Consider the following 24,872-nt stretch of genomic DNA (forward strand, 5'->3'; position numbering starts at 1 on the left):
AGGTCTTTCCTTCCCATCATCCAGGCAACTCTGTCATCCTAAACTGAGTCAATCAAGTCCTTCTGATACTGAGCCCCAGAGCAATGAGACAGCTATTGCTGTCATGAGATGACATGAGAACACCCAAGACAAGTGACAAATGTTGGAGAAAAATGTTCTACTGCAATTGGAAATGGTAAAAAATATACATCATGCATCCAAAGAGGTAGTCTTTCTTGAAAAATTATATTTAAAAAAAAAGAATATGGCATAAACGCTCAACTGCTCCTCAGCCCTCAGCACCTGGAAATGAGAAGTGCTTCTTAAAAAGTGGTTTCTAATGTGTCTGATCTCTCCAAGAAAAACAAAAGTTAGAATGGGCCAATGCTGTAAGGTAAACAAGTTTTTGTTGATACAACGCTGATTTTAACTTTAAAAGAATTAGTTTCTACCAAAAAAATAGTCACAACTGCCTTTTTCTTTAATCTCAAAGCTTGTCTTCATTTAAGCTTGCAAAGCCTGCTGCCAGCTGAGACAAACTCCACCTCAAAAAAGGCATTATAGTTGGGGGGGAATACAGCATCACAGTCTTTATTTCCTCTTCTTCTATCGGCCAATATTCTCTCTGCAAACAGACCTGAACCATAGCAATAGCAAGACACAGTTTTCAACTTCTGCATTCTTTTAGATGTCCTTACTGTACACATATTTCTCAAAATTAAGTAGAGAGAATGTCATTAATGTAATACATAAAGCCAAGAAAAAGTAAAAATTATAATCATGTGGCCAAGAAATTCTCAAATTGGGAATCTAGATTTGCATTTTCACCCGGAGCATTGCCATACATGAGTAAGCATCAGAACAGAAGGATGTGTCACATGGGATTCACCAGGGGTCTGTCCTGGCTGCAATACACTCCAGTATTTATTCAGAGAGTGCATATTAATTTACAGATGGCAAGAACCTAAAAGGAAATGAACCTATTGCAAAGGAAAAAATACTGTGGACAAAAGAAGGAAATAATGTCTGGGAAAAAGAAAACAGAATGCAGCTCAACAGGGACAAGTTGAAGATATTGTAAGAGCAAATGAACCACACAAATACAGAACAGAAGACAGCCAATTAGAAATCAGTTGTGTAGAAATCGACCTTGAATGATATAAAAGAGAAGCTGAACGGAAGTCAACATCAAGCTGTAACAGGTTTCTTAAGGTACCAACAGAATTATGCATGAGCCAGAATACAGAATGCAAAATCTGTAAAAGCCCCCTGCTCTGCAAGGCACAGCTGTGATACTGCCTTGCTCTCACAACACAAAAATAAATAAGTAAAAAATTCAAGTGGGCCAACTGGAAGGAATGCATAGGAGAGTTGCAAGAACAGTTCCAGGAAACATGACCCTGGAGGAAACACAGAGCAGTGAGCTTTTGAGTCCAAACAAACTTAAGACCTAAACATGATATGCTAACAGCCCTCAAGCACATAAAACAATCTCTCCCTGCTGCAGGGAGAGATTGAACAGTTAGTTTCCTACATTCATCCAGGAGAAGGAAAAAATTAACAGGCTTAGATTTTAACAGCAATGTTTCCACCTCAAGCCAAGAGAATTTTCTGTTGGCAAGAATAATGAAATGTAAGAATGAACTGCCTGAAGAAGAGGCCAGACAAACCCTCCTTGAAAAAGGTCAGTTGACCTTGCCTCATAGTGAAGATAGACTCCTCATCTTCCCTGCACCCCCATTATTCTCAGTTTGCCTAAATATTGTCAGAAAAAGAGTTAACAGCCTGCATCCTTAAAAGCCATCTCTTCATCATGACCAGCTGGCCTCTTTCACAGATTAAATAACTAATGCCTTGCTGTGGTCCTGTTTCTCACCTTCCCCAGATGAGCACAGAGGCTGCCCTGGTCCGGAACAGCTGCCTCCCCTCCCCAGAACCCCGTGCACGTGCCCAGGCTGTCTCCGCTTTCCCTGAGCAATGCTCTAGAGAGGACACAAAAGCCTTTATGGATGATTAATAGCTACCTTTCAAGGCTAAATGATTTGGGTAAGAAACTACATCTTATAGATCAGTCAGCTAATCTAGGCCAGCTCTCTTCTGCTCTTTCCAAGAGGGAGACTGAATACTCAGCCCAACATCTCTCCTGCTTTCAGTCATCTTTCTCCATTATCCACTACCTATTCAGACAACTATTCCCAAGTTCCACCACTTTACTCAACAGATCATCACCATTACATTATACCAATGGGTAAGCAGAGAAACCTTAAACCTTAATCAAAACAAACTGTCACTAAATACTCAGAAACTATTCAGGAATTAGTCCTATTTTACAGTTCTGTGTGTTCTGTTTTCCAGTTTTCAGCTCTGCAATGATGAGACTGCATTTTATCTAAGGAAGCACACACCATTTTACTACACGTTAGGTAATGTATACAATTCCAAACGGCAGAAATTCTTTCCTTCTGTTGCTGGAGAAAAGATGAATAATAATGTTAAAATTAGTTACAGCCAGTATGTGGTAGATGGACTGTTGCCATATGGTGGTTATGTAAATGAAGTGACAAAACAAGGATCTAGCATTTATAAGCAACTATTGCACACTTCAAAAACCCAGTCTGCCTGTGAAATACCTAGGGGCTCCCACTTATGGGAAAAGATGACATCAAAAACTTGGATTTTTTTCTGAGACTCTGAACAATTATTTCAAGGAAAACATAAGCCTCTTATTTGCCTAACATATAAAGAATATAAAGTGCAATCACCACTCCTGTGCATTACATAAAGTAGTCTTGTTGTCCAATTAAACACCTGTTTTCACTTGGTAAAATTATGTCCCAACTCCACGTCGCTGTGTTGCCTGTCTGGAAAGGTGCCTGACTGCACTTCATGGACGACTTAAATGCCCAAACCTAGCACAAAGACAATTTCTCTAAAAGCTGTCAAAGCCATCCACTTTTGCTGACTAGACCACCTTTAGGAGTCCTGATACTCTATGTGCTTGTCATTGAAACATAAAATGGGGGGACAGCTGGGCAAGATACTTCCCAAGAATCACAGCTCAGCAAACTTTAAATATGTTCAAGAGGCAGCATTTCAGATTCCATGTGCAGTAGCTATCATGGAGAAAAGCAATAATTTAAAGTATTTAACTTTTTTATTATTTCAGCAGGCAGGGCCACTAGGTATCAAACAGATAATTGGGTCAGAAATCAAAAAACAGTTTCTTCTAAAGATGGGTCACTATTTAAAAAAACTAGTTCTCATTTCTCAGGTTATAATGAAAGCATAGCTCCTGCTACGAAAAATAAAAGTTGAAATTAATTATGGTATATAACAGCTTCATAAATCCTTGACATACAGCACAGATTAGATTCCAGACTCCTACTGTCCCACCACACAAAAACATTAGTATTTTTTCTCTAACCATATGTACAGAGGCTAATTAACACAAAATCCTTTTTCCTTACTGAAAAAGGAGTCTTCAGGCTTTATTAGAAAAACAGGAAAGCAATTAACTACAGATTAAAGGGGCTCCATCTGCATGAAGCATGATAGAAATTGCCAAAAGGAGCAGGAGACAGGTAACAGAGGATATAACAAAAGCAGGGTGGGGGGAGAAGGAGAGAATGAGCAACAGGTTAATATTAAAATCGCAACTGGGGATCTTTTACAGCAACCTGCTGGAAGTCAGCCAGAGGGGATAAGTGCAATGTAGGCACAAGCTTAGGCAAAAGTCTATGGACTCTGTTCAGGTCAGACTACCTGATCATAACAGTCCTTTCCACCCTCATAAATCTGAATTACACATGTCTGAAGACAAAAGTGAATACTAAGCACAAAATCAAGGAAGGTTTAAATCTAATTGAACTAAAACCCTTACATTATTATCATGATAGCAAAAGGCATATGTAAAAGGCACAAACTTTTTTCTTGACATCTCTAGCCAAGTATTTATCCCTCTATCTTCACAGGAAGTGCTATGTCTCATAGGAAGTAGCTCCTTGGCATCTTTCTGAGAGAAGACTACAGGACAACTCTGCCAAAATTATCATCCTCTTTGACTCTCCTATCTTAGGGTAACCCTGGGTTTGTAACATACGATCTCCTCATACAGATTTCTAGCACTAGAACATTATTTAAAAGCCATAAAAGTCACACAATTCTGACTGAGTGTATCTAACAAGCTATATTCCAGCACAATCTGATGGAGGTGGAAGTCTCAACTTATTCATATGACCAGCCCTTTTGCCCTGTGGCAAATTGCAATACATCTTAACTGGCTTACTTCTGTCCACACAAAAGTTGGCAGGTATCTGAAGTCTTCCCTTGAAGCAGTTACTACAGGATCAGGATCAGGAAGGGTCAAAAAGGGAGGTATGAACTCATTAGAGAGTCAGTAAGACTCAGGGGTCCCAAAGGGGTCCTCCAACATGTACTGCTAGAGCTGCCAAAGGTCCTGTCATGAGCACTGACACTACATTACATATTAGATTTACTTTAAAATCCATTTTGATGGAAAGATACAAATGTGAACCACACCACGAGCATGTTGTATAGCTCCTACAAAACTTTGGATGGATTTATCTGCCTGTAGCCATGACAGACCACAACCAAAACCAGGTGCTATTGTGCATCTCACCATGGCTCATATGCTCTCAGTGACTGGAGGGAAAGCTGACAGCACAGAGCTTCTCAGGGGTCATCAAAACCTCAGAGTTCCTTAAGGATAGTGACTCATCTGGTGGATCAGCTGACAACAAAAACATGACAGTCAATCTGGCAGGTGCAGCACCCTGTTAGCTCATCTCCGCCGCAGACAAAAATAGTCTGCATGTTGGATGAACAGCTTCTTCCTAATGATTCTATCTGGCCATCACTGAGATTACAACTGATATCACCAGAATCACAACAATAGCCCTAAAAGAGCCTAGTCTCATATAAACTCTCTTTTTTCTTCAGACAAAACAGAATTTAATGGGATAGCGTGGTCTTTGTTAAAAATTGCAGGGTACCACTTATCTATAAGATAGATAGTCTACTCAACTGCTGTTTTCAGCTAAAACAGAAAGATCTGCAAATCCCAAGTGAACAGAAAGGACTGAAAGTTCATCATGGTACTGGTAGCATTTCACTCACCTTAAGAATACATAAACCACAGTAAGAAAACAATAAACTAATCTAGCATTGATGCAACTCAAACACCTTCCTATATGCTGTCAGATGTCTGTTAGAGACATCTGGTCATTAGGTGTATGCTACAATTGCAACAGCTGTACAGGGATGGATATGAGGATGGAATGATCCTCCATCTAAAATTCTTCAGAGCCTGGAGCATACTCTTTATGGAGCTGAAGCTTGAGCTACTTGCACACGTCCAAGCTTATAATGAACAATAGATATGACCTGGTTGAAAGGGGCTGTCTGCAAGCAGACATAAACAAAAGGCCAGTAGAGGAAAGGCATTCCTGGGAATAGCAAAAAACACATATTTTCTTTTTCTCAGAAAAGGTCACAGTGTCAAGGAAGCTGGCTAAGATATTGCATTAGCTGCAGGTGCTGCAGGCAGGAAGAGCTGGGGCACAGCAGGAACACCACAGGAAGCAGCACAGGAGAAGCTGGGACCTGGAGTGACCATGACACCAGTGAGCTAGGAAGCCTCCTCACTGACTCAATGCACTCTCACAGCAGTGCTAAGTTTTGCTGTACAATTTAGGCAGTCAAAACTTCTGGAAACTTAGAATTGCAGCTATAACCACTGCAGAGAGCTCATTTTCAGCAAATTCATCATTTCACATAAACATTAAACTGTGCACTGTGTGAATCCAATAAATCTGACATGAAGGGCTACAGATGCTTGCACATGTAAATGGGTCCACAGGCAACAGATTGGCATCTACACATTAAATCATGTGTGTCCTTAAGAGGTCTGATTTGACTGTCTACAACCAGAATAATCAAGCTCTCTGCAGAAGTTTTAATTAGTTTAATTCAATACACACACATTTCTTTACAGGCAGAATTAGAAGCTGTGAAAAAGAGGGGCTCTGATGCGGCACAACTGGTTTTAGCCATCATCCAAAACACAGAACCGTCACTATACTGCATACTGACCTGTATATGCCTCATTATAGCTACCAACACAGTATTGTATTCCCTGCAGTTACTGCCCAGAATATGAGATACTAAGATATTTTCCATTTTGAAGAAGAAAAAGCAAACAAGCAAGCAACAATAACAAAACAACCAGTTCAAGACAAAATAACACACCAAAACCACACAAATGCTCATTTGGAAAACATACTAGCTGCTTTTCAATTAATATTATTTTCTTTCTTTTGGCAGAAGCTGTGTTAACTTGAAATTAGGCGGTCATCTATACCAGAAGTATAAAAGAGATGGTATCTATCTAAAAACATGACCCATGTTTCTCCTTTCCAAACAATAAGTCTGGGAATAGAATAGGATTTGAGGTCTGAAAACAACATGTTAATAGATGCTAAATAACATAACAGTGCAGAAATTTCTATTTATGAGATGTCTTCCACCATTCCCAAGATGAAGTTTCTGCATTTTAAAAGGTGGAGGTAATCTTGTGTCCAGCATTTCACTTTTTAAATATAAAAGTAAGTTAAATGAAGCTTAGAGGAGGCGAAAGACATTAGAAAAGTACAAATCATCTCTTGATACTCAGCAAGGGACTATATAACAAAAAAGGAGCTTAAGTGCTATTGAGCTGCACAGGTTGTACAGCTAATTTTGAGAGAGCACCTTGGCAGATTGTGGGAACCCAGGAAATTCCTCTGGCTGCCCTGGAGGACTCAAGACCTAGTCAGGGGGCTCAGAGACCTTGGCGAAAAGCCCAAGACCCCTGTGCCTTTGATTTAGCCCTTGGAAAAAACAATTACTAACCTTTACATGCAGGATTACAAGCCACGACAGTTTAAGTAGAATGACAGTGAATTTATCACAGGGTGAAAAAGTAGATTTTGGGGTTTTTAGAATGGGGGTTCAGGGGGCAAGATGGAGGAATCTGGGCATGTCCAGCCTTTCTCCTTCCTAGCCTCCATCTTATGCTGTGATGTTGGCACTTATAGATTGGTTTAGAGTAGAAGCTCACTGTCTAACATAGGTGATAGGTGTTGGAAAGTAATTGTAAACATTGTATACGTAGTTTTTAGTATAAAGACATAACACCACCCCGGGGGCAGGCAGTGTGCCTGGAACTGTCCTGCTGGATGGACCTCGGCAGGACAGGAGAAAGAATTTTATAGATAAGATACAATAAACAACCTTGAGACCGAGAAATGAAGAGCTCTGACTCCTTCTTCAAGCACCGGGCTGGGAAAAGAGACTTTTGAACTTTTCTCAGGGCCACTCTGACAAGCTAGAGATCCCAAAAGTAGATCACACCTGACCCCTACAATGCATTGTCCCCAGCTATTCCACAGCCTTGGGGACAAAGAGCAAGTGCAATCAAGCAAACCCTAAGTCTTCATCCTTACAAACATCATTCAAGAATTTCAAATGTCACAAGCTACAAACTGCTTGCAGGTATCACATTAATGCCTCATTCCTGTGTCAGAGGCCCAAGGCCACCTTTGCACAGTGACCTGTGCTGGCTTTTTGCACAGCCAGCTCGCTGCCCGAGGCTGTGCTCGCTGTCCGAGGCTGTGTCAAAGGCCCAAGTAACCTGTGTTGGCTGTTTGCACAGCCAGCTCGCTGCCCGAGGCTGTGCCCACAGACCGAGGCTGTGTCAAAGGCCCAAGTAACCTGTGTTGGCTGTTTGCACAGCCAGCTCGGGATCCGAGGCTGTGCCCACAGACCGAGGCGGGGCAGCGCTCGCAGTGCCCAGCCCGGCCCGCTCCCTGCTGCCACCTGGCGGCAGCTCCGCACAGCACACCGAGCCTCGGCGGGCGGGCACGGAACGGGAACCCCCTGAGGCCTTTTGTGAAAACAGCTACCGCACAAGCTGAAATCGCCGATTTGCATTCCATTCTCCCAAAGTCAGAGCAGCTCAGGCGGCGGCGCAGGGTGACTCCCCACCTCACCCTTTCCATCCCAGAAAAGGACCGAGGTGTTCTCTAGGCATTGTTGGGTTTCCTTGGCACTGACTCCCCACCAATGTTCAGGCTCCTTTCCTCAAAAGCCAGTGCAGACCTGAAAAACCTCATTCCTCACCAACCCTGAGCTTCTCCCACAGAAAGATTTTCTTTCTGCTCCTCTGCTTGCATCCACCACTCCAAAATGAGATTTCTTCCAGGCTCAGGGTCTTCTGACTCTTTTTCCAAAGTCTCCCTGGTCCAGGGAAGAGGATGTGGCATTATGGCAGTGTATAGTCACAGCCTAATGATAACTATAGCCCTCCTGCCTCTCCTGTTCACACACAAAGCACTGGCCCAAAGCCTTTCGTTCATCATACCAAGGCAAAAACAAGAATTGGTTTTCAAGGCAGTGAATGCTGTAGCAATTACCCTGTTCCTCTCATATGTACCTAGTATAAGGCAGTTAAAAAAAAAAGCACCAGCCTCAAGTGCTTTCAATGAGTCTTGCCATAGTTACCTTGTTACTCTTATCAATTTTATTTATTGATTATTTTTGCTCCAAAGTCAGAAAGTGTAGCTCCAAAGGCAGCAAGCCCCTTCAGAGCAGAGAAACCAGGATTTGGTAATGATTTGAATTTAATTACACATTACCTTCAACCTCTCCAAACAACAGTTTAATAACTAAGGAGAAAACAATCCAAGAGCACCAAACTGCAAATGAAAAAGAATAAAATAATAAAAAAACACAACACAAGAGAAAAATAAACACTTCACTTCTAATTCAGGAACACAGAAATAGTGAGAAAATAGAGCTGGATAGGGCCTGAAGTTCTCGAGCCATTTATCAGGTGCGTAGTGCCAGGAGAGAAATATTACTTCTGGCAGTTTTTTCTCTAATCTATTTTTAAAGGCATAAATATAAGAGGGTCCACATTTTTCCTGCCTGGATCTCTTCTTGTCTTTTTCAAAATCAGCTTCTAAGACTCCACAACCAAAATCTGAACACCCAAATCAGTGGTGCTTGGATCACCTCATCCTTCACAAAAAAAAAAGCCCAAGAACACTGACCCAACACTATCAAATGACAAGCGTTTTTAAAGCAGCTTTCAAAAAAGAAACAAAAATTCTACTTCACAAATTAGGAGTTTAAAGAAGCTAACATGATAAGCACATAGATAATTCAGGAAAATTCAACCACGGCCAAACAGTAAAATGAAAATTGAACTGGGAACTACACAGGTGAGTAATGGAAACATAAAAATGACAGCAAGCACCTTCCACAAGGGAAGAGACTTTTTATGAAGGAGTAAGATGACTGTCTTGCAGCTGTGCTAATGTACCTATCAAAGTGACATTGTTTTATCATTTCCTATTTTAATAGAACCTAAGTCACATATTAAGCCTTATCCCTCAAAAAATGTTTAAAAATATATTAGGAATTCTACTACTTTTGGATTATATTGCCCTGCGTTATACTGGTGTAGGCAAACAATCTACTGAGAAAATTAGCTCTAAGATACAAAACCATTTTTTTCTGCTTTTCAAGATGCAGAAGTATCTTAGTCTGTTACCAGTCTTGTTTTGAAGCCAAGAATGCTAACAGTTTGCTGGCCATTTCCAATCATTGTGGGTCAGTCCACAGCTGTGTGGGCACTCAGTTTCAAAGGCATCCTCCACACTTCTCAGTACGTTTCTCCAAGACGAAATTTCTTTCTGAAAGTCACAGTCAAAACATAACTGAGTATCTGACTCTGCATTGCTGTGATCAGTTACTAGCCATAGCATTTACAGAGAGAAAACAAGGAAAGCAAACATCCTACCACTGCACCCAGATAAGGTAACTGTAAACTGAAAGACAGCTTGCTGAAAATAACTCTTCTAAGAGGAATATCTCCAGTATCACCTTGAATAGCAGAAAAGCAAATTCTGGAGTTAAAATCATGAAATAATGATAATTAAACAGTAACTCAGAATAGCAAATGCCAAATGAAGTACAACTTATGAGGTGTTTGCATGTTATTGTACTGCAAAAACAATGACCTGTACAAACTGAACAGATTCCAGCCCGAGCTTCACTTAAGAAAACAGTCCCTTCAGTCATTTCAGTGTCAAACACCATTTTCACAATGCCTAATTTGTTCACATATGCAAGTGATCCTTGAGGAAGCAAATGGCAATATTTATGCACAGAGATTTAATAAAAGAGACCAGAGTCACAATCAGTTCAGTTCTGAGCAGGTTAACAAAGTCATGTACCTTGTTTTCCTCGCTTATACTAATGGGAACAAGTACTCTGAAACAGCACAGACACCCAATCCTAAGCCTTGTCAACCCAGCCACCACCTAATGTACTACCAGTTTGACACCATGCAGAGAAATGTCTCACTGAATTTGGAAAGCCATTACCACTTCTATACCTGAGACAAATTACTGATCTCATCTGTCAGTATCATGAATGTATTTTTGATAGAAAATGCAGCTTTACACACTTAAAGGATGATGCGTCCACTCTAGGCTTGCTCATTCTTAGGTAGCTGTTTCTTCAGAGAGCAGCAGTTGAAATTTAGATGTATGTAGCGAAGGAAGCTGATTACAATTTACACATCCATTTCAGTCTAAGATTCACCCCACCTGCCTGGCCACAAGACAGTAACTCAAAAAATCCCTTTGTTTGCTGCAGAAAGTCACAAGCTGAAAACTATAAAACCACAACATCCTGGAGAAGAAAACAACTGAGCAACAGAGTGAAAAAAATCTAAGCATGTGTACACATAAGATCTGCTGCAAACCTTGGACTGCACTTTTTGGTCTCTGCTCTGCCACTGAGCCCACTCAGGTCTTTCAGATAACATCAACAGCTGTGGAAGACCATCAAAGCAGACTGTTTTGCCCCTAATAAAGGAGCTGACTGTCAGGCTCAAAGCATATAAGTAATGTGAAAGAGCAAATCCAGCTCAGCCAAGAGAGCTGAACCAGCTAGCACTGGAGAGGCTGAGAACACAGACCAGGTACATCCAAGTTGCCTTAGACTGAAATGGCAGGAAAGCATCAAAACAAAAAATGCCAGTATTATCATAGCCAGTCTTCTTCAGTATTTTGTTCTAAAAGGGTAACAACAAGAGTTCCTCAGTTAAGGAAGAGATTCCCTTACAAGGAACAAAAGGCCAATATGAGCAGTGTTTGCCAAAAATACAGCAAGGGTTGACCACCAGTGTGAAGCGTTCACTCCACAAGTGCCAGATTTTTAATTAAAAAAAACCCATTTATTACAACAGCATATTACAAAGAACTAGCTTCAATGATCAACAAATAAAACTTTACAAAATACAAACAATGTAATTTCCGACTGTGGAGTGACAGATATCCCAATTTTACAAACACATCTTTTGTTTATGCCCACTTAAAAATCATTTCCAGTCTGCTTTATTTTCCATCAAATACAGTACACATTTATCCAAACAAAAGCATGTACATTCAATATAGAACATTTTGAGCAAAGCTAAAATCTTAGTTCCCGTTCACAGTATTTTTAGTGCAATGCACTAACAGGGCCAAATAGTTCTCTATCCATAAAAGTATTTTTACTCCTGATCTCGTGATCAACATTTAGATATATTTTATACAAAAAAAGTATATATGAACATGAGGCACCTCCCTAAGTAAGGGAGTGAACCAATATAAAAACATGGTATTTCATCTGATGTACAATACCTTTCAAATTGTAGCAATTTGACACAAATCACTAAACAAAATATTTTCTAAAAGGTAAAAAATAAAAAATAAACAAAAAAAAATCAAACAACCAAAAAAAAACTTGAAAGAAAATCCATGATTGCATGAAACCTGCCAAGAACTTCATAATGGTAGGCATGCAACTGTTTTACTACAATCTTGATTAAAAGGTTTAAAAAAGGGTATCTAAACATTTTCCAATTACACAAAGTCAAGTGTTACCCATAGTGGTCATTTATGATTTTGAGAGAAAATATATTTTGAGTTTCTCCCAAACTATCCTCCCTTTTTATTAATATTTAATGAAATAAGCTAACATTATAAGTGGTTGTGCACAGATTGTCTATAATACATCAGCAAATATTCACTACCTTCATATTAACATTAGTGTGTTGATCTTTCAAAAATAAACTGAAAAAATAAACTGCAACTATCATTAAAGTGCTTGTGTATAATTTTTAAAAATTAAACAATAGAGGAATGTGGATATTCTTGTAAACTTTCTAGATGTTTACAAAGTTTTCCTGTGAACCACATATGGAAACAAAATGGAGGTCTTTGAAGCAACTTCAGCACAGTGAAATTCAGAATGTCTTTGAACTCGGAAATTAGTCAGCATGAACAAACTGAATTTACGGCAAATACTAAAAATTAGTAGAATTCAGTCAATAAACACTACATTGTTTGCTCTTATACATTCATTTGTAATAAATTTAAAACAGTATATAATACAACATTTACCAAAGTAGGCTATCACATCCAAGTTTGAGCTGTCCATCAATTAGCACTGCCAGGGAGGGCCAGTATGCATGATGAGTTTTCTGAAGCTTTCCTAAATGAGGAAAATCCACCTTCTTCCAAAGCAGCTGCTCATTAACTTGTCTCTGGTATACTCTTTTTCAATTTCAGGAAGTTTGTCCTATACTGGGTCAAACTACAACTCCATAGAGATAACTGCTAATTTAGAACCACGTGCATTTCACTTCAACTACTTCAGTGTTTTGGGATGTGGTACTGTCCCACAAGCAGTCAGAATGATTATTAATATTGCAAAAAAAAAAACCAGCTTATCAAAGTATTTCCTCCTTATAGTACCATTATCAAGAATTAGTAGTTCCACCAACAAACTAAAGTCCTTTTCATTCAAATGAACTTCAAACTTTCCGAACATCACTTGAACCTATCTGAAGAGAAATGGGAATAAATTAATACTTTGAGTTCACCCATATAATTCTCTTTTAAACTACACAACATAAATAATTTACAAGGTTAAATTTTTAATTCTTATTCAAAATGCAGAAGTCACTCCTCCTCTAGAATTCAGCATAATTCAGGGTTCAACTCAGTTCATTTTTGAAGTTCTGCCTAATTTGGTCAGGATTTATTAGAAACCCATGAAAGCACCACATCACAATTTAATATAACTAGGTGGTTATTCACTGTGAAAGCTGAACTCAAATCAAATCACCTCCCAGAAACATAGAACAAGGCACATATACTTTGCTTTTTGCCAAATATGCTAGAAAGATAATTTTACATAAGGATGTTAAAAACTCCTAAAATTATCATTACAGTCTCTCTTCATCATACTTTTGTACAATCCCCAACCTTCAGCCATCAATTGGTCAGTTTGAAACACAAAGTGACTGCACACAAATATTTTCTTTTTTAAAAGGTCCTCTAAAAATTGGCCATGGCAAGGCCTATGGAAAACTGAGTAGCTACAAATACAACCCTGCCAAGTGTAAAAAATTCAGAGAGCACCACATAAGCAAAAGTTTGGAAAATTCTAGGGCAGACTTCAATACACACCAATGCTTAAAGCAAAAACTTTGATAAGATTTGAACAATTAAAAAAACTAAATGACCAGAAGTCTCCAAACCTGGGCTTATATAAATAAGCACTAAAAGAATGGAATTCTAAATTTGATGACTTCAAAGGTATTTGCAGACACCTAACCCATAATGATTTTAAATCAAAGCAACTAAGCAACCAAATTACATTAAAAACCTGCTCTATGCACTTTTGTTGACAGTGTGTTTGCAATACACATTAAAATAAAAATTTAAATTCACAAATGCTAATTCCAGTAAGTTCATAGAAATTTTTTGTTATCAGCTTTTACTTTAGTACTTTTAGTACTTCTTCAAGTGGTCACAACAAAGTTAAATGAGTTAAGTTATTCAAACCATACAAAATTACAGTTAATTTAAAAAAAATACTATTTTAAAAATGTACTTATATTAGCTTTATTACAGCAGATGCCTAAGACAGTTTAAAGAGTTGACTTAGTACATTTTAATCTACATTCCGTCTTTCTACAATGACAAATTTAATTTAAACTCTTTTCCAAAATTCTAAAAAAGAAACAAATTTGACATCTACTTTTGCATTTAAACCACTAACCATAAAATGTATGGGAAAATATGTTTTCAGCAATAAATCAAAAACAGCAAAAGAAATGCAGCGGTATTGTTGTTTTTTTTTTAAAAAAAAAAAAAAAGACAAAACACTTTTTCTTTTTCCTCACCAGACAACAGCTTTAGATCTTGTACTTCTGCCTTTGGTTTTACTTTCTTCAGGTGAATGTGATACGTTTGCTTTGTGGGTTTTCTTATGATGTTCTAGAAAAGCTTTTCTGGCAAATGCTTTCCCACATTTATTGCATCGGTGCAGAGAAAAGTTTTTTGTTACTTTTACTTCAATGCCAACATCGGCTCCTTCATACTTTTTATTGGGAGAATTAGAGGTGACATCCTGTTTTGAACCGATCTGTTTTGTTTCATCCTTCTGAGAGCCTCTTTTTGTCACCTTATTTAGAACAAGATCAATTGGCTTCTTTATTGCTCTTATTTCTAAACTAGCTGTTATTTTCCCAAGGTAGCGTGGCGACTTTTTGTGAACCACGGTTATGTGTCGGATCACATCACGCTTGCGACGTGTTTCGTAAGAGCACAGTGGACACCTGTAGTATTTAACATAAATATTATTTCCATCTGTGTGTAATTCAATGTGTTTTGTTAAATTCTGTTTAGACGTAAATTGGCGCTTACAGAGTTTACAGTAAAGCTGCTTAAAGTCAAAGCCAGCTGAAAGTTTTGGCTTCCTGGCTTTTTGCTGGCCACCTGCAGCAGATGCATTGGTTGATTTAGGGGTTGATTTAGTGGTTGATTTGCAGGTTGATTTAGTCGTTGATTTAGACATTGATTTAGGGTTTTCAGGGTCCTGTTTAATCTTATTTTTCTGTGCTGACAGTGTGTTCTTTTTCTCATTTGAATGATTTGTTCCCTTTAATTCATTCTGTGGAGAAAGCACAATGGAAGGGGGTGAAGGTTCTACAGAATCTGCTGGTTCGACTTGTATTTCTGTGCCATTGGTAGCATTGTTAGGTCCTTTCTCTCTTTTAAAATTCTTTCCAGAAAGAGTTATCTTGTGAACAATTTGCATATGCCTTTTCAGCATTATCTGTGAACTATATTTCCTCTTGCACAGAAGGCATTTGCATGCACTTAAATTGTATTCAGCCTTTGACGACGACTTTTGTTTTCTGGTCTTAAGAGATTTTTTAGCAGAAACTGTATCCAAGAACAAAGGTTGCCCAGGCTTTGTAGCTATATCAGGAGTAATGGAATCCCTTCTTAATCCTCTATGAACTTCATCAAAATGCCTCCTTACATTGGCTTTTGTGGCAAATGATTTGTAACACACAGGACAACTTCTACCTAACGCGACAAGAACATTCTTATTTCGTCCTCTTGCAGAGCACTGGTTTGGTTTCTTTTTTGTTTCTATATACTTCTTTAGTTCTTCCATCTTTTTTTTGTGTACTTTTCGAATGTGCCGGCGTACACTCCGTCTTGAATGAAATTCCTTCCTACAGAGGCAACAAATCAATTGGTGGCCATAATCAGAATTATCCAGAGAGTCCAAGTCAGGATTTACCACTGGTGGCTGTTCTTCAGGAGTAGATATCACCTTGTTTGTAACAGGATCAGCAGGAGGTAATTCTACAGTATCCCCAGCTGGGACTGGGGCTGGAGCTGAAACAGTCTTGGGTTGCTCAGTGCTGGGTTCCTGGATCTGTACTGGAGCTTGATCGGGGGTATGGCTACTTTCTGTGTTCTCATCTGGGCTATCAGTCCTTGATACATATTGAAATACAGCATTCTGATTAGTTTCTATAGGTTCCAATGTAATTATATATTCTTGCTTATCTACCCTTGGATAGATTGCTTCAAGAAGGTCATTTATGGCTTGACTCTGCTTATCTTTTGTATGTGGGAGGTCTGTGAAAAGAGGAAAAGGTATTTTTTAATGATTTGGTAATTTCCAATTATTTCAATTTCAAAGTAGCTTTTAACTACTATGTGAATTAAATCTACAAATTTCCACAAATCCTCTTTTGTACTCTCTGAACACTCAAAGGCTTTGAGTAATCATTGCAAGTTGCCTTTTTATTAAAAGCCAGCATTGGAAATAACCTTCCTGGCGTGCTAATGTGAAAGCCACCTGAACTAAATATCTGTATGACTGGAATTAAGCTAGTCTTTAAAAAATTGTATCAATTGCAAGAATAACATCATTTGACTGAGCTTGTTCTGCAGGTGTGCAACTAAGCCTGAAGTATCATTAAAAACCAATTTTCATACTGTGGGATACAGGCACTCACAATAAAGGAACCTAATTCTGGAAATAAGCCCTTCTCTGTGAATTCTGAACCTCTGTGAATCCTTACCAAAGAATGAAACATCTGTGTAACGTGAGCATTGCATGAAGATATAAATAGACCATATTTTACAGGTCTCAGTAAAATTCTCCCTTTAAATGCCAAATTAGTTCAGTGCTCTAGTTCCCAGTGAGACACTCAAAGCATCCGCAATGGCACAACTAGGAAGCTGGGGTCCTACAGCAAAAAGGTGAGGCACTGAGATGACACAGTTCAGATTATTGTGGATAATTTTAAAGATGTGAGTCCTGGTAACAGCTAATAAAAAGCCCATAGTCAGAGTTATTCCTTCCACACACCCAGCAATACATGGCAAGCGCCAGTACAAAAAATAGGCGTTTTGTAGCTCCAAACCCATTTTTAACACTGAATTTTTAACAGCTTTTACAGTCAGTTTCAAATGAGCCTATCTATATAGCTTTCACCAAGAGTAAAAAAGTCTTTCCTATTTTATAGTACCTTTTAAGACTACTTCATGACTATATTGAGTGCATGGATTTTTCACCATGGTGTGCTGAACTTTGATTCCCAGCTCCTGTTCACTATCTTTTACTTATTGAAAAAACTCCCACTTAGTTTAATAACTATACTCAATTTTATATAAAGCACAAGTATTTATACAGTTTTATTCAGAGTGTGTAATATTATTCCTTTTATTTGCACCTCATAGTGAACAGTGGAAGTTATTTTATTTCTATGTTACTTGCATGCTATTTCATTTTAACATACAAAAGTTAATCAGAAAGTTAAAAGAAAGCTAGAATGCCAGGAGCTGGACGTTAAGTCTTTCCTCAGGGTAACCTTACTTTGCTTAGAAACTATTACATCTAAAGTCACATGCACTTCTAACCTTGCTTTGTAACTTCAAGTCACCCCTTGTCACAGAGAAGCTCTGTGACTCTCTAACTGGCCAAGCAAGCTCATTTAAGGAAGGTGACAGCACCAGCCTTTTCACCTTCTCCTTACAGCTGATACCATGTGAGAAAAGAATCATCAAAGTATATCTCTGTTCCTAATTTTTGAAATATTGAGGCAGTAAGGCATTAATCAGGAAAGAAAAATCCTCATTGTACCTATATTGATCTAGTGAAGGGATCAAGATAATTAGCTTTACAAACACTTTTGAATGCTGACACATTTCCAAATTAATCAACTAACAAGAAGTCATCACTGCAATGAGACTATAGTAAATTTCTTTTTCCATAAAAAATATAGTTCTTAACTTTTTCCTCATTTAAGTAACTTCTTTTAATAATAAAGCTCATTTTCCACAACAAAGATGTTGGGCTAGGCATGTGTTAAAGCAGCATATGGTGAAGTGAAGCAGGGGAAAAGAGACAGCATTACTCAAGCACAGATCGTTAAATAGAAAGGTAAACTTTTAGTCTGTGTTTCATAGTGACTAAAACCAAAAGACTGCATCCATGACACAAGCACTGTATTGTCTCAGTACAGGAGAATACTAAGACCCAGAGAATACTATTGACCCAGGTCACTTCACAGGAGCAGCCAAAATCCATCAGAGCTATGATGGCCTAAAACTGAAACACCCTGTTAGAGTCACTGTCTTCTGTGAGATTAACTTCCCAGTCCTTTGACATGCTTTTGGTATCTTTCACAGTAAAGGACAGATGGGAAAGAAAAAGGGGAAGAAGGAATAAAAAGTGTTAAGAGTGACAATTAAAAGACTAGATGTATAAACTAGCTATCTAATTATGATAGTGGCATGGCTCTTGGTTGTTAATTCATACAAAGTCATTAGTGTAGCTCCTTCAATAACACAAAAGTGACCAACATATATTACTACAGAAATTTAGATCCACCTCGGTTTTTTGCATTTTGTTTCAGGGATGTTTGTGTAAATAGTAATGAAAGATAAATTTTTCAACTTCACATAGCTTTATTAAACATTTACATAAATAAGACTTACTATCATCCATCTGAACACTTGGAGGACAATAAAACTTTTTGTGGGTAATTAAATTTGGTAATCCTCTGAAGAGACTCCGGCACAATTTACACTCAAAAATGGTGTCCACATCTCTTAACAAGATATGTTTAAGTTGTTTCGTTCCTGTAATAAAATAAAAATTACACTTATGGAAGGCTTTCTGTTCATTTCTTAATTCACATCATCCCATGAAACTGGAAACATTTTAGACCATGAATAATTACAACAGCATTTTACCTTTTGTTAGTGCTACTTCATTTGTACTGAAAGTTTATGATACATGCTCCAAATTTCACTATGAAGACAAGACTGGGATCAAAAAAATCCCTCAAGGATTACACACATCACAGTTTACAGAGAAAGTGCAATGATTTACAATAAAAACTAACATCTAACATTAGGAAAGAGTTCTTACTACTACTACTACTAAGCAATTTGGTTGTTGCAATACAATTGCCCAATAGGAAAGAATAAGCACCTAGAGCATTTAAAGAAGCCTGTAGTATTTTTTCTTTAGGGTTATCCTACAGTGCTAAGAAAAAAAGACACATACAGCTGTTTCACACAGAAGTGGCACCTGGTAAGGCAAAAAACTAAAGGATTGAATAGACCAAAGAGAATAACTAACAGGTCAAGAAATGTTACTACCCTTAGATATCTAACCCAAGTCCAAGATGATGACACTTAGGCAAGATGGTAGAAATGTAGGCATATTTTCAGCCTGAAGGAATGAAAATACATACAACTTAAACCAGAAAGATCTCTATTAAAACACAGAGAGTGTGATAAAATATGCCATCTTTCCAGACTATCACTCATTGTATACAAAGACAGTTAGATCTAGCATTGTTGAAGTATTCCAGCTCCTGTCATCTTTTTTACACTTCAAACTTACTCCATTTCTCATCTCATGAAAATTAGGAATGTAACACCTAAAATTAGCAGCAGTTTACTAAATGATGCTTACCCACTCCAAATTAGAAAGGAGTACTAACTAACCAAATTCAGCTATTTTACCTATCTTGATTTTTCTTAGAATTTAGTTATTCAAAATCAAACAAGCAAAAATATAACAAAGCTGGACCATCAATAATAATATCAAACACATATGGAACAGCAGCAGAAAGACATTCTGCAATCTGAATTACAAGGTCAAGTGTTCTGCAATCTCATCACACTTCTCTTCAGAATTCCTTTCAAAGATCAAACTCAGAGTCACACTGCAGAACTTTTTGCTAAATTAGAATCTTTCAAATATTAATAATTTCATAATAGGAAATAGGTCTTCAATACAAATGGGCCTTACCAAGAAAACTTATTTCTTGGTGCAATAAGAGCACTACAAAGCTTTCTAAATCTGAGTTTCAGCAAAGCACAGTGTCTTCTTCAACAGTTCCTTAAAAATGGTCTCCAAACTTGACCATCTGAGGCTACCACAGTTTCTGTCCCCTCCTATGCCTTCCCAAGCCATATATTCATTGCTCTTTCTTTGAGTGTTACTAACTTCACCCTTATCTGACCTGCATTTTTACAAACAGACTACCAAACTATATTTGCTACTATATATACAACTATATTTAGATATAGCAACAAATAAAAATTGTACAGAGATCCCCCCTAAAAGCAAGTTTTTTACTCTGATCTCACCAACATTTGAATTTCTGCATATAAAGAGAATCCTGTTGAACAAAACTGAAGATGCTCCATGTAGATAAAATTCCATGCTGTTCATGCATGCCCTACCCACAAGCCTCATTCTCAAAAAAAAAAAATTCTCAATTACTACCCAGTCAAGGGACATACAGGTTCCTCATTCTCTCCCCTGTTATATTCAGTCCCTGTTCAGGACTGAAATGTTTTTTTCCAATACAAATTAGTGGATTTAAGAATTACTGGATGAAATTAAAGGATTTCATACTATATGACATGGTAGTCATTCTGGCTTCAAATCATCCTTATGCATGTGTGAAACTTTTCACAGATGAGAGTAAAGAAAAGTTATTGGTCCTTTTGAAATAAACTGCTGACATTCAGAAACTTCTTGAAAAAGCAAAAAAAAAAAATTAACTTACTGAAGTCTTCTCTATTTTGTAGTTACATCTAATTGTATATTGTGATGGCAAAGCAGGTGATACCTTGCCAAATTCTGTTAATATGTGCAAATGTTGATGCTAGAATAACATCAAAGTCATAATAAATCAGTAGAGAACACCAGTCATAAATATCTCTATCAGAAATTCCAAAATTTATGCCTTTTGCAAGCAGTTTCTTTTTTAGAAAAAAAATTCAAATTCACTTTTTATTCTTAATGCTTTGAATGACAGAAGCTTTTGATAAAATTACTTAAACAGTTATGTGCAATACTCTGTCATAAATTTCTATTCCTTTACCACAAGAATCAAATACTCTCTTTCCATAATGAAATGTTGCTTGTTCAAAACCAGCCAGTAAAATCTTTCTCTAAGTCCTCTTGCCTTCTGTCTGACCTCCCTGATGCAGGATGCAGGTGACTGATGATATCAAAGTAAGCTATCAATTTAATACCTGTCAGACAGGATGATCAGGAAGTAGCTCAGAGACAAAGTACCTGCAACTAGTTTGTGCTATTACCAGTAGATATTCCATTAATCTGCTTCAAGCAAAAGAAGCCTGTCATGCATCTCTTGAGGCCTCAAGCAAACTAAAAAAGGTTACTAATGAATAATCACACATCCTGTTTTTGTTTTAAGTCATTGAAACTCTAGTGGACAACTTAAATACTGTGCCCATTAACAAGACTCAGACCAGACATGCATCTCATTGCACAGCAGCAGTGTTTTTATACACGACACATTTAACATACTTAAAAGATCTACAGGAAAAAAATCTAGAAACACATAGATAGTAGCACTAAAGAAGTTGTGAACGTAAAATGTTTGGTTTGCCACATCAGAAGGGTAGAAACAGCTTGAAAACATTGAAGGTTTCAATCTTCCCTGGCACACCTCCGCAAATGCTTAGCTGTTCATTGCAATGTAGTGCAACTCCCAAAGTCAATCAAGGAATACCTTAAAAGTAGGATGATGAAGCAATTTAAGATGTTCAAGATTAAGTTTTTTCTTCACCTCAGGAGTTTTATCATAAACTCATTGATAATAGCAGTAGAAATGACACAAAGCAGAACAACAAACTTAATTTTTAAGGTTTTTGAAGGATAACTATACAGCAAGATCTGTATCTTCAATACTTTCTATGAAAACCCCTATTTAAAAGGAATACCTAATTCCAAAAATCTACAAATATTTTGCAAATATACATAAAGTCAGGTGCTGATTATTTTAATACACTGAATAAACATAACTCTTTTAACAAGGTAATGAACTTCTTAAGGGTCAGGCATAGCTTCCTACCTGATCGAAAACACTCAATGATTTGTTGAATGCCAGATTTTGATGTTTGCAGAGGTTGCTGCAATAACGGAGGATCACCAGGTTCCAACAGATGCACTGAAATATATAAAAAGATAATAAGCCATTAAAAAACACTCAGGTAATTTTTGTAATTTAGGAATCTTCCATACATACAGTAAACTAGCTAAAAAGAACAGCCAGAACTACAGTAAAAGTAGCCTTACTCTAAAATTGTCACTTATATTGAATTAAAAAACAGTCAATTCAAAAACACTGAATTTTCCAGGTATGAAACCTTCTGACAGTTTGGTGTCATTTTGATCACTTTTTTTATCTGTATTCAAAGCTACATGTAAAAAACATAGAAGCATATAAATATATAAAGCCAAATTAACTCCCTAGAAATGTCTGTCAATTAAAGTAATTCCCCAGAACAATCTACTTGACTCCCATTGTTAAAACCAAATGACATGTACAAAGCAGCATTACCAAATAGTGTATTACCAGCATTACCAAATACTTCACAGCACACTACATGACTTCACTGTTGCCACTATGCACCTAAACACTGAAGCCAAATTTAAAGTAGCAATGATCAGAAAAAAAGCACAAGCATTGCTACATAGCATATACCAAAAAAAACCTATCACAGCATTTTTAATCATGAAAGCTACATTCAATAAACTCTTCAGGCTCAAATAAACTACTGAGGGAATACTTTATTTCTGATATTTCTTTCCATATCATATTTGTTGGAATGTTGGGGGACACAAGACAGATGATGGACTTTGGACCTGGTTAACATAAGAGATTTGATAACAGGATGCCTTGGCAAAAGCAAACGAACTTTGAAAATTAGACCTAGATTGCAAGAAGATTAAATCAAACAGGTTTACAGGGAAAAGAAAATCCCATTAAACTCTGCAAGCAAGAGATGTTGATATATGCATAAGTTTGTGTATGTGATTTTTAACCTAATCATTGTAGTACACATTACTAGTCTCCCTGAAATAGAAGTCTTTGTATCCCACAACAAAATCGGATTGTGATCACCGAGTCAGTCTTCCCCGTCTCTCTCCATTGCCGACACATATTCTTTGCAAAAGCTATTGAAATTAAAACATGTATTAATCAGAACTTTCAGCAATTCCAATATGCAGTATTTATGCGCATGAAAATTAATAGCACTCCATTGCTGTATAGATATGGCAACTAAGCCTTGCCCAGAGAGAACCCAAATTTACAGGAATAAGAACACTTCTTGAAGATGTGTTTGCAAAATCGTTAGGTCTTATTTTATATTTCTTTTTGACTAAACAGCCAGCCTTGCATTTCATAAACTGGCTCCCACCTTAACAATTTGGTTTGATTTTAACTCATTGTAAGGTTTTCATTTCTAAATGTAGCGCTGAGATCTCTAAGAAATTTAATTGTAATAAAGGTCAGTTGAGGCACAGTATGAAACTAGATAATAAGTGCAAATAGACTAAATAAATTTTGACAGGAACATTGACCTACAAGGTTATAAATAAATTCTGAAAAAAGCTGAAAAGAACATCAGAAAACAAAGCACTGTAAAAAAGGACAACAGAATGAACATTCCACCCAACTATCCTGGTCCCATAATATACTATTATAAATACAAACACATAACAATGATGACAAATCAGCTAATCATTTGAGGATCTCTAACACAATGGCATATTGTATTCTACTAACCTAATCCCTACACTTCAAAATAAAACATTTTGGTTTGTATATAGCCTCTAATATGCATGTACAACACCAACTGACAGCAACAGGAGTAACACAGGTGAAGCAGACCTAACACATCACTGTTAACTTGTCAGGCAAGAAAAATATTTTTGTGTTTTTAAAGTATTAGAACAACTCAAAACCATTTCATATCAACACAAAGAAATGTTTCTACTAACTGAACAATATCTACTCTCAAATTACATTTCACTAAAGGGGCATAATCAAAGTCACTGTGCTCACGTTTTCATCTGTTAATTTCCCAAATTGAAGCCTTTCTTCTCAAAACAGAATTGAAAGCATCCAAATAGCACCTTTCTTTCAAAAACGTAAGTGAAAGCATCCAAATAAATGCCACAACAAGGCAAAAAGAAACAAAATAGCCTTTAAAAATACTAATTATAACAATAAGCAGAATAGTTTCAAAAGCATCTAAAAGGTTGGCTGAACCTTCAGAATATTCATTACAGTTTCCACTGATGGCATCTTTCACATCACTCAAGCATGGAATGTAAAGAGTTGTTCTAGGTGGGGTTTTTCGTCTCTGAGACTAAGATGTTCAATTTCACCAGTTTACCAGAGAAGACAGAGTAAAAATATAAACAACAAATGCAAACGATTACCAGAAACACCACTTTACAAAAAAAAAATGCACTTTTTGGAAACAAAATGATGACTTGTTTCATACAAGCTCTTGCCTTCCTCTGTTCATTTCATACAATGCCCATGTGGTGGCCTGAGGATTACCCCACATGCAGGAACTAAAATATTCTCTTCCTTAAATGATTTTAAGGTGAGAGTTCAAGGATACAAAAAAATAAAAAAACAAAAAATAAAATTTCCAAACAAACAAAATTCAGAGACTTTTTATACCTAGAGTTGACACTCATGATTTACATTAACATCCTCACAACCGTTTCTGCAAACTTTTAATGAAGGAAACATGCAAAACAGCCGAAGCATCACACACCACTATACCTGGTTCACAGCATCCATGGTGATGGTGGTCAGTCTGACAACACTTGTCCCTTAGAGGCATTTTCCGTGCGCACGACTTACTTCCCTTCTACATCCAGCAGCTCGTTTCTGCTAAAATAAGCAAATTAGCAGTCACCGCCGAAGCACAAGCGGCTCAGGAGCGCGCCATCCCCGCACACCCACTTCCTACGGCCGGGCAGGCCGGCGGCAGCGGCACCCCTGGCGCAGGAGAAAGTCCCATTGTTTCGGCAGGTCTCACGACGCCCTCTGCAACGGCGGCGGCGAGCACGGCCCCGCTCCCGGCCCGCCGCCACCTGCG

At 37.6% G+C, this 24,872-nt stretch overlaps 1 protein-coding gene across 3 annotated transcripts in view; it reads right to left on the reverse strand.

Annotated features, from left to right (window-relative positions):
* Positions 1-11,235: 11,235 nt before the first annotated feature.
* The window catches only part of ZNF800 (zinc finger protein 800), a 21,824-nt gene continuing 8,187 nt past the window's right edge, over positions 11,236-24,872 (reverse strand). Inside the window, exons 3-7 of one of the 3 annotated variants that reach the window (XM_031056937.1) lie at positions 24,554-24,661; positions 21,821-21,916; positions 18,411-18,554; positions 14,285-16,040; positions 11,236-12,933 (exon numbers count right to left, since the gene is read on the reverse strand). In XM_031056937.1, coding sequence (XP_030912797.1) covers positions 12,924-12,933; positions 14,285-16,040; positions 18,411-18,554; positions 21,821-21,916; positions 24,554-24,614 — 2,067 coding nt within the window. In that variant the 5' untranslated portion in view covers positions 24,615-24,661 and the 3' untranslated portion in view covers positions 11,236-12,923. Of the gene's footprint in view, positions 12,938-14,284; positions 16,041-18,410; positions 18,555-21,820; positions 21,917-24,553; positions 24,665-24,872 lie in introns of all 3 variants that reach the window. The other 2 variants (XM_005420916.3, XM_031056938.1) reach the window with 2 other exon arrangements.

The sequence above is a fragment of the Geospiza fortis genome, unplaced genomic scaffold (genome assembly GCF_000277835.1).
Source record: "Geospiza fortis unplaced genomic scaffold, GeoFor_1.0 scaffold195, whole genome shotgun sequence".
NCBI lineage: Eukaryota > Metazoa > Chordata > Aves > Passeriformes > Thraupidae > Geospiza > Geospiza fortis.